The sequence below is a fragment of the Hippocampus bargibanti genome, unplaced genomic scaffold (assembly GCF_051943395.1).
Source record: "Hippocampus bargibanti isolate YZ-2025 unplaced genomic scaffold, ASM5194339v1 Contig00142, whole genome shotgun sequence".
NCBI lineage: Eukaryota > Metazoa > Chordata > Actinopteri > Syngnathiformes > Syngnathidae > Hippocampus > Hippocampus bargibanti.
In genome coordinates, this window is record NW_028297089.1 from 33986 (window position 1) to 45437 (window position 11452).

Genomic DNA, 11452 nt, shown 5'->3' on the forward strand with positions numbered 1-11452 from the left:
TTATCTCCAAATACCTTTGAATGCACTCTTTGTTGCGTTACAGAATGTGGCATAAAAGAACAAACAAAGCAATTACTTTTCCTATTTTGTTTAGCAATTAATGTAGCATAACGATACCACGTGTTTGATAACAACGGATTCCAGTCATGTTTTTCTCCTGCAAATGGTTGATATAATGCGTCCATGACACCTGAATTTTGGGCTTTTTTGTCAGGTGTTTCCATCCAGGCTGTCGGTTTGATGTGTGGTTTGCGCTGGAAAGGCGATGTCACGACTGGTGTTGTCAAAGATGACAAGATGCATATAGTTACGGGAAAACCAGTGTGATGTTCACGAAAATCAGGACAGAGTCTCAAGTCCATGCATCCTGCAACCTTGTGGGTTACGATAACGAGTTGGATATCTGTCATTGTGCCAGTTCCAGTTCCTAACCAGTTCGCTCGAGTTATCTTTCTGACAATTCGTTTTGCTTCTTGGGCACAGCTATTTTGGACCCATTTTGTTTTGGGCTCAGAATGGACCACAACGGAGTCCCAACCAGTGGTCCAAGTCTTCCCTGACTTGATACGAGCGTACCAAGAACCATGAGGGTAATCACTTCCAGTTTGTCGTGCTTCGTTCATGAGGATGTTAAGAGGAAATGAGATGATTCCTGCATCTTGTAGTGGCAAGCAGGCTACAGGATGTGCTAGGGCACTTTTCTGTCATCGTTGGTTGCAATGGTGGAGTTTGGCAGGCTGATGGAATGGGAGGCTTTACGTGCGTCATCTGGATTGCCTCCATCAATTCATACAGCAAGATGATGTGGACCAAACCCATGGCTATTGAGTGGTTTGGCTCCGTCTCTCTTCCACCTGCTCCGGATCTGGTTGGTGAACGATTTTGCAGTGGCTTTGATGCACCCAGGTGGATCTCTCGGCGATTTTGATGGCAGTTGGCGTTGTTATCAGCACTGTGAATGGCCCCTCCGACTTTGGTGCAGACCTTGATCAGCGCCTTCGGGGGGCCCAGCAGCCTCTCTGTTCCTGCAAAGGGAACACAGGACTGCGGCAGTACATGTGCTGTGGACCTCTTTGTTGTTGTAAAAATTTTTACACAATTTTGCCAACAAAATGCTTGGATCCGATTCATTCTTTTAGAATAAAATGCAACTGGTCTCAGCTTTTGTCCATGCTTTTGTAACAGGACTGAAGTCATGTATTTGTCTTTGCAGTCAACTGTTTGAACAAAAGGTTTGTCATAGTCAGGTAAAGCTAAGACGCTAGTGTTTGCTATCAAATTTTTTAATTCTGTAAATGCTTTACTGCCCTCTTCGGTCCACTGAATAGAGTCTTTCAGTGCCATTTCGTCTTGGTATATAAGTGTCAATAATGGTTGGGTAACTTGTGCATAATGCGGAATCCAAGTTCTGCAATAATTGCACAGTCCCAAAAACGTCATCATCTGTTTTTTCGTCTTAGGTCGAGGAACCTGCAAAATTGTCTGTTTTCTCTTAGTTGTCAACTCTCTTCCCTTTCTTGACAAAAGATGTCCTAAGAAAACTACTTCTTCTTGACAGAACTGCAATTTATCCAAAGAAGCTTTGTTACCTGTATTCGCTAAATATTGGAACAAAGCTATTGATACAGTCTTGTTCTCATCTTCAGTCGGTGAAGCAATTAAGATGTCGTCAACATACAAAAAAATCTGAGAAGATTCAGGATGTTTAAAATCAGCAATACACGAAGACATTTCCTGTGAAAAAATTGTAGGACTATCTGTAAACCCTTGTGGTAATCTTGTATATGTATATTTTTTCCCATTAAATGTAAATCCGAACCAATGACGTGAATTTTTGTGTAACGGAATGGAGAAAAAGGCATTGCTCAAATCAATTACTGTAAACCATTTTTTGTCAGGTTTTAAACTGTTCAATAATGTGTGCGGGTCTGGCACACACGGAGCACGTGATTGTATGGATTTATTTATCTGTCGTAAATCATGCACCATTCTCCAAACTCCAGATTCCACTTTTTTAACAGGAAATATCGGTGTATTACATTCACAAGTTGGGTCTTCAATCAAAATACCAGCTTTCACCATATCCCGTATTACAGGGGTGATGCCAATAATAGCATCCTGTTTTAATGGATATTGTTTAAGTCTTGGTCGATAAGTCGTTTTAGGCAATACTTCAACTGGTTTCGCTGTTTTAAGTAAGCCCACATCAGTTTTTCCCGATGACCAAAGGGTGGCAGGGACGTCTGGAAAGTCCTCCGCCCCTAAAGTGGCCATCAGTCATAATTCTAGTGAATCGACCTTTACTGGGTCCCCCATAGCGTCAACTACGAAGGACTCCAGAAAATTCACTTTTTTGGGTTTATACCCTTCTTCTGTTGGTATTAAAGCTATTTGCAATTTTTGTAACAGGTCTCTCCCCAACAAATTTATAGGACACTCTCCACTCAAGACCATAGTGACCTTGTATGGAGTTAGTCCCTCATCTAAAATTTTTATTGGTTTGGAAATCGGTAACAATGTCACTTTCCCATCTGCAGATACCACAGAAATTTGTTGTCGACTCGGAGTGACACCTGGAATGGTGTCTCTTAACACTGATCTGCATGCACCACTATCGCAAAGAAATTTGACATTCTTTTTCCCGATTTTTAGCCAATAATAAGGTTTTTCGTTTTCCGGTAAGGTTAAGGCAAATACATTAGTCAAATCCAAGATTTCAACTGGTTTTATTGATTCCCATTTCTCACTGTTGTGATTGTTGTCATCAGTGTTGAAATGGGGTTCCTCACGTCAATCTGAATGTTTTGTTTTCTGTCCTTCACCATATCGCGTATTATATGGTGGAGGTCTGTAAGATTTCCCATGTTTCCTTTTCGGTATAGGTTTCTTTTTGCAGTGGCGAGAAATATGCCCTACACTGCCACAACTGTAGCATCGATCATTGTGCGGCATCCGTCTCTTCATCCGATCCTGGTATAACACGTTCTCCATTATGTTACCCATGGTAGATGCCATCACATGTTCCATCGGCGAATCTGCACCATTTCCCCACTTTTTTCTCACCACTTCTTGGGCGTGTATTGCCCACTCCATGAGATCAACCAACCTTCCAGTCCGGTGTTGGACATAATGTTTGCGAATGAAATCTCCAATTTCCGGCGTCAAATTCTGCAAAAATGTTTGCTTGAATTGGTTGACATATATGGAATTCTCATCAGCAGATTCAGGAATACAGCAGTGGTTTCGAAAAACATTTTCCAAGCGTCCCCGAAAAATGTTAATATCTTCCCCACGTAACTGTCTACAATTCTGAATCAAGCCAAAGTTTGGTGTTTTTTTCCATAATGTTCGGATGTTTTCACAAATCAATCTTCGTTGGGTTGTCGCTTCTTCGTACGTCATGTTCGTTCCCATCGATGTTTTCCCAGTAAAGTCACCTTTCACCCGATTCCAATGGTGTCCCAAGCATCTCCTGAGAACCTTAAGTGTTTCTTGTCCATTCAACTGATAAGAAGCACATAATTCCTCAAAATTCTCAGTCCAACTTTCTGCATTTTCAACAACATTACCTAGTCCTTTACACGCCTCTGCGACATCACTGTCGCCCCATGGCCGATAAACCAAGATAGTTTGATCATGTATGCTTGAAGAATTAGGATTTGCTACCTGAATAAGTGGCAAAGCGTCACAGTCGCTTCCATTATTCATTTTAATTCCATTCAACTCTTCAAACGGATACAATTGTCCAGAACAATTTGCTTTGCTCCTTGTACGCGAAGAGACACAATCAGCAGCAATCTGATTTGCCATATCAGGTTGTAATCCTCGTATTCCTCCAGTAGGGGTCATAAGCGCTCCATTCTGCTGGTCTGCCCAACAGTCATTTGGAGTCATCACCGGGGGGGCCCACCCAGGGGGGCCCACCCGCCCCACAGGGGTCGAACAAATGGCGTCCTCCCCTTTCTTCAGCCCTGCGGAGGAGGGGTAGAAGGAGGAGGGGGAAGAGAAGGAGTGGTAGGAGGGGGGTTGTGGCGCCTGCCCGGGGCAGCCCCCCGCCTCTCCCCCTCGCCTCCCGTGGGGGAGCTCTGGGGATTGAAACAATGGCTGCTTTCCATTTTCCACCAACTTTTCATTGGGACGTGCAACCGACGAAGCCACAGTCTCATCGTCAGAGCTCACTTTGGAAGACATTGCAACTATCGCTTTCTCCTCTTTTTTCATCCGTTTGGCTTCCATTTCCCTCTCTCTGATTTTTGCTTGCGCAATCCAAGCTTCGCAGGCAATTATCTCGGCATGTATCTTTCCAAGAGATTTTTTCATCGCGGATGCTTCCTGAAGTTTCAATCGAAACATGATTTCCTTCAAAGGTTGTAGTTGCAACGCACCAGAGAACGTACTACAGTCCATCCACTTCTTGCAATAAAGTTCGCTACCTGGGAACTTTTTGGACATAAACTCTACGTCCCTATAAATTGGGGTCTTTTTAGAAAAAATAGCACCCATTTTCACGATTGCAACAACAAATTCCTTCTTTAACTATCACCAGAAAGGAAGCACACCTCGCGATGTTGATTCAAACCCAAGAACAAAGGGAGTGATTCGCGCCAATCCTCAGCCAGGATGCGCGTTCACGCACACACACAAGGAATGCTCTTACGCACACACGCACACACACACACACCAACGGCTCAAATGACTTCGCCCCCACCCTTTTTTCTCTCCGAGACAAAGAACATTCTCTGTGCCACTATGCTAGCATAGACAAACCAAGTTAAGAATGTATTTTTGATCTTATTTCTTTCCTCTCGACTCCGTACTATAGCAGCTGCCCTAAAATACTTCCGCTTTTCAGAATAAAAGCGGTCCACCACACAAACTGAATCCCAGCTATCACCACCTCGTGAACAATATTCTTTCGCTGGAAAACTTCCGAATCACAATTCGGCGTGTGGATATCTCGTGCACATTAATATGCACTCCTCCGCCGGCATACGTATTCTCAGTTGGCCACCTTGCCTAACGAAAATCGCTTCACACCGGTTCGTACGTGAGTCAAGTGGAAAAGACCGTCTCTGGCCAGGAGAAGTCTCACAATGCATTCAAACAATGGCTGCTAGCTAGCGCGCTACTTACTTAGTGAACTTTTGAATACTGCCGTGTAGTCCTCCAGCCAGAACGATGAGTCTTGCCGCCACAAGAAAAAGAAGTGATTCTTTTCCGTTCCTCTCGTGAAAAAAAAAGTCACAAGAAGCTATAGCGAAGAGGGGGTTCTCCGCTCTCACTGCGACAGTCAAGAGGCAGGTCCAGTGAAGGAACGACTTTCTTCCACTCTCGCCCGTTGAAATCCCTTAACGAGCAGACCACCGGGAAGTACCCGTCTCCCGTTGAAAGACGCAGGCTGGTGGCACTACTCAGAAGTCCAGGCTGGTAGACTGGCATGGGTTTTTCGGCACCAATTAATGTTCGGTTAAAACTTCTTGTCTGTCTTTCCTGGTTCGGGTATTGTCGGGAGTTCACTTGATAAAAATATCAGCAAGTACGATAGATGGTGAACAAAAAACTACTTTATTCTAATGAGACAGAAAAGGCACTTCTCGTCTCGGTGGGACGAAGACATGAGCACATGAGCAAAGAGAGAACAAAGAGACAAAGAGACAAAAAGACAAAAAGACCGAGCTCCCGCTCTGACAAGTTTTTAAACATACAGAGTGGCGATCTGTTGTCCAATCAGTTGCGGACAAGTCGACCTTTCCCGTCCAATCGGTTACGAACAACTCAGTGTTGGGCGGGTCTCCGATTGGAGTTGGAGCTGTTGCTTTTTCCCAACGACTATTGAACTAATAAGACTGATAGTTTTATTTAACTAAATTAGACTGAAATTAAACGTGCACAATTCATAATATATACTAAGCTAAACATGAAAAAACATATGTTTACTTAATCTAAACATGAAATAACGTAATATGTTTACTAATGTGCATAAACACTCTATCAGTCTCTATAATACCAAAAGAGGGTAAAAATAAAGAGTTATGCAGGAGCTTCAGACCAATATCCATACTTAATGTCGACTATAAAATATATACTTCGATTATGTCAAAAAGATATGAGACAGTCATGCCCGATATTATCAATAGAGAACAGACAGGTTTCATTAAAAATAGACAGGCCCAGGATAATATAAGAAAAACTATACACATGGTGGAGGCGATCCACAAGGCGGGAACAAGTGCAATGTTGGTGAGCACGGATGCAGAAAAGGCATTTGATAGTGACCGCTGGGCCTATCTATGCAAAGTCATGGGTAAATTCGGCTTTAACAAAGATTCAATTAGAAATATAGAAACACTATATAATGGGCCAACTGCAAGAGTGAAAGTGAATGGCAGCCTGACAGACCGAATAATACTAGAAAGATCGACACGACAAGGATGTTGCCTCTCACCAACATTATTCAATATCTTCAATGAACCCCTAGCCCAAGCAATCAGACAGAACCACAACATCAAGGGTGTGGAGAGGAGAGACTCAGAACATAAACTCAGCCTGTTTGCTGATGATCTGATAATATATTTGACACAACCGGAAGATAGCCTCCCGATACTGATGCAACAACGAGAAGAATATGAACACTACTCAGGATATAGACTGAATGTGACTAAAACACAAATCCTAGCACTAAATTACACTCCATCAAAGTCAATTAAGGGAAATTACAAATTAAGGTGGGATGCTGAAAGAGTAAAGTATCTCGGCGTGTACATCACAAAGCACATAGACAAACTGTTTGAATCAAACTATACAAAGATTAACCGAGTCATTAAGGCAGACGTGGGGAGATCGTCAACACCCATCCTAGATTTAAGATCCAGGATTGAAATAGTGAAAATGAATATTCTTTCAAGATTGCTATCTCTACCAGTCGCTACCAATACCCATACCACAAAAACAATTTGTGGAATGGGACAAACTGATCACAAGATTTATCTGGGGAGGTAAGCGAACAAGGATTAGACTGACGACACGACAGTTACCAAAGGAAAAGGGTGGTAGTCCATTTTCCACTGGCACCCTGAAGGTCAACAGTACCAATGGCGGCCATTGTTAACCCGGGCCTCGACCGATCTGGTATGGGATTCATAGGTTTGATTCGCATATTTGTTTTGGCAATTATTTTTTTTTACGTCGGATGCCCTTCCTGACACAACCCTCTGTATTTATCCGGGCTTGGGACCGGCACAATAAGACACTGGCTTGTGCCCCCTTGTGGCTACGTTGTTTTTGTTAGATTCTGAATAAATTCAATATTTGTTATGATACAATGAAAAACATTGATGTTGTTGAATATACTCAGTTCACATGTAAAGTACTCAAACGAGAAAAGATAAGAAAACATTTATTTGACTCACAATGGAAACTTTCTTAAACTACAGCAAGAAAAATTATGAAAGAAGTAGAAAACCAAAAAGTATAGTTTCGTCGAGGTAGTGGAAATACTCAAGGATAAGTTTAAAGTGCAAAATCTTGCCTCTTTGCAGTTACCTTGTACTTGAGCATGTGTCTGGTGGAGAGCTCTTTGACTACCTTGTGAAGAAAGTCCGACTCACGCCTCAAGAAGCGCGGAAATTCTTCCGACAGATCATTTCAGCTTTGGATTTCTGCCACAGCCACTCCATATGGTGTGTCACCTTTCATATCTAACCCAGGGATGGGCAACTTAAATGCTCCAGGGGGCCATAGTTTTTCATCAGTACAACAGGGGCCGACATAAGACCACACCCCCCCCTAACCAGATGATTGACAAAAATGCTGGTAGGATGATAAAGAAAATATGTCCTTATGTGCTTTGAATATATTTCATTTTTGATCATGCATTACAGCTTCCTAGATGCTTTTTGTGATTTATCATTTGTTTAGAAATGGGATACGCTGGACATATATTTTCTCATCAAATATATTGTTGTTTATAAAATTATTATTGGGATATTCTTTGCAATTTCCATAAAATCTGTCTCAAATTGGCAAGAATAGAAAGATGTGGGTCACGGGGACACAGCAATTGATTAACATTGCCTTACACAGAATGTCAATCATAAATTCATTACAGTTCCTAAATGTTTTCAATCTGCATTATTGAAGTTACCAAACTGCTCTGCGAACAAGGGTAAACATGACAGCTATATCAAGAGCAATTTTAATGGGTTTGACTTTTGTAACCCTTTTTTGTCTTTTGCATCCTCTCATCCAGCCACCGAGACTTAAAGCCAGAGAATTTGTTATTAGATGAGAAGAACAATATTCGGATAGCAGACTTTGGCATGGCGTCTCTGCAGGTCGGGGAGAGTCTGCTGGAGACAAGCTGTGGGTGAGTGTTTAAAATACCTAAAGAAAGGCACATCCTTTTTTTTAATATTTCCAAGGTTTTGATCAAGTTTGAATTACATTTTTATTTACGGTTAGATTCTAAACAAAGTGCATTGCACATACCATACTGTTGAGTATAAAGGGATAAAGATAATATTTATAAAGGTAAGATGCTGGCAAGGACAGTCTTCATGTTTACCTTCAAAACAAACATATTTTTCATGATTTTTTTTTTTTGTTGAACTATTGACTTCGTTGAAAATTTCCATCTGTTTTCTGAATCCGCTTTATCCTTAAAAGCTATTATTGGAAGAGTCCACAATCCTTTAAATATACAAATAATTAAATGAGAGTTGGTACTGGACTTGTTTGCATATCTGCCTCACACTGCAGAGGTGCAGGCTTCAGTTCCGGTTACCCAGCCTGCCTGAGTTCTTTACAGGTCTTCTGGTTTACGCTCATATTTCAAAAAAAACATGCGTAACAGGTTAATAATAATAATAATAATAATAATAATAATAATAATAATAATAATAATAATAATAATAATAATCTCATCTCATTTTCCGTACCGCTTATTCCTCATTAGGGTCGCGGGGGTTGCTGGAGCCTATCTCAGCTGTCTTCGGGCACGAGGCGGGGGACACCCTGAATTGGTTGCCAGCCAATCGCAGGGCACACAAAGACATACAACAGTCACTCTCACACTCACACCTAGGGACAATTTGGAGTGGTCAATCTGCCTGCCATGCATGTTTTTAGAGTGTGGGAGGAAACCGGAGGACCCGGAGAAAACCCACGCGGGTCCGGGGAGAACATGCAAACTCCACACAGGGAGGCCGGACCGGGACGCGAACCGGCGTCCTCTGCACTGTGAAGCCAGTGTGCTAACCACTCGACTACCGGGCCGCCAATAATAATAATAATAATAATAATAATAATAATAATAATAATAATAATAATAATAATAATAATAATAATAATAATACATTTCATTTCAAGCGCCTTTCAAAACTCTCAAGGTCACTTTACAGTCACTGGATAAGTTTTTCTCTGGGTGAGCAGCGGCAGTTCACTCAAAGCTAACTCATAGATATCGAATAGTTAGCTAACAATATCGTTAAAAGATAGTGAGCTAGATAGCCAGCGAGCTAGATATCTAATAGACAGCCAGCTAGGTAGATAGCTATTAGATAGATTAGAAAATTGCCAGGATGAGCGCAAATAAACAAGTGAGCTGTCTTCCACCATCACAAAAAATGAAAAGCCACCAAAATGGTCAATCACAAAGATATTATAACATATTATGTTATTGCATGTTTAGTTTAGTCTACATGGATTTATGAAGCTTATTAGTTGAATAGTTGTGAAAGCAGAATGTAACAACTATCAACTTTCAATCTAAATGTTCTCCCAACACTTGTCCGTAGCTGATTGGACAACAGATCACTGCTGTGTGACTTCCAATACAGTAAGACCTCAACTTACGAACTTAATTGGTTCCCAGACAGAGTGTATAAGGCGAAAAGTGTGTATCACAAAAAAAAAAATCCCATCGGAAACCATTAAAATGGGAATAATCCGTTCCCATGTTTCCATAAAATATATTTTTCAACTAAATAAGCCTTAAAACTACACACAACATTGGATTGGATTGGATTGGATTTGCCTTTATTAGTCTCGCAGTGGAGAAATTTACATTTCACAGCAGCAAAGTTATGAAAGAAATGAAAGTAGAAAAGCAAAACACAGGAGCTGCTGGAAAGGCAGCCACTCTCGCGGCGCCGTCTTGAAGTCAAAAGAACAAAAAAAAACCTAAATAACAAATAACATGACAACACAAAGACACTGAGAGACATTCATTCTTAAGCACTTTCTGTACCCTCTTTGTTACATAAAGCAGTTCCAGATGAAAGAGGAGAGGATCAAAGCGTCTCTTCACCAGTGGATCAGGGACATCATGGTGGAATGTGCACGTCGACTACAAGCTAAATGTTGAAACATACCTTATTCTATGTATAATAAATGTGCTATTGTGTTGTATAATGAAAGAAATACACTGCATTGTATCATAAAGTCACTTTATTTGCATTTGTGAAGGTCATTGATGGCTTAATGGAATGGCGTTGGAGGTCGAAGGTCAAACGGAATTGCTGTTTGGAAAGAGGCACATTACATGAGGACTGTAATTAAAGAAATAAACTGCTGTAAAATAATGTTTTATTTACCTTTTTGATGGTCGTTGATGGCTTATGGAAGGAGAGTCACCTTCCATAAGGACTGTTGGTAACTTAACCTCTGGTGCTGTTCGGTCTTGTGCTTCCGCCGAAGATCACTCCGCCAGCCGTGGTGGGTGTGTATTATGAAAATAGTGCTTATTATAAGGTTGTCCCGATCAGATTGGCGACCAACGGGTAGCAACGTCAGCCCTGCCTGCAGCCTCGCAGGTGCTGGTCGTTTTAATCACTGACACTTAAAAGGACACCCGGCACGACCATCCAGTGTCGGTTCATTTTTTTGTTGCATGCTTTGTATGCATTGTGTATGCAGTGCATGTGTTTGTTTAACCTTGGTGGACTTTTACACTTGATTTTCTTTTGATACTTTGTATTTTTTCCGTTCAGATGATTTTGATGTTTTACATTTTGTTCCTGCTGACCTTTATTTTAATACAATTTGTCAAACAACCTCCTGCTCACTCCTGCCTGCTTTTTGGGATCCGCACCCGCCATCACCACCTTGCAAAACGTGACAGAATGAACCGACCAACCATCGGATCCCACAGGTACATTGGACCCGTCTCATTTCCACCCTGTGCCTGGCAATGCTACGTCCACGTTAGCCCAAGCCTCGTCGAGTTTGAATTGCGTCACTCGACGAGCCGTAACGTCCACGTAAACGTCCGGCTGAGACCTCCTTCCAGGTGGCCGTCCAGGGTGACACTGGGTGTTTGGCAGTGCACGCCCATGTCCAGCCACGCTGTCGTCATGCATGACGAATTGAGTCTCATCCACGACGAGCCGTGCAACGTCCGCGTCAACGTCAGTGCGAGGCCCCACTCACCGCTGGATCCCGGAGCGGCTCAGGA

The 11452-nt window shown here is 42.0% G+C and overlaps 1 protein-coding gene across 1 annotated transcript in view; it reads left to right on the plus strand.

Annotated features, from left to right (window-relative positions):
• The window catches only part of LOC148881201 (serine/threonine-protein kinase BRSK2-like), a 36083-nt gene extending 25035 nt beyond the window's left edge, over positions 1 to 11048 (plus strand). Inside the window, exons 3-5 of the mRNA XM_088989415.1 lie at positions 7539 to 7679; positions 8249 to 8365; positions 10265 to 11048. Coding sequence (XP_088845541.1) covers positions 7539 to 7679; positions 8249 to 8365; positions 10265 to 10277 — 271 coding nt within the window. The 3' untranslated portion in view covers positions 10278 to 11048. The remainder of the gene's footprint in view (positions 1 to 7538; positions 7680 to 8248; positions 8366 to 10264) is intronic.
• The last annotated feature ends 404 nt before the right edge of the window (positions 11049 to 11452 follow it).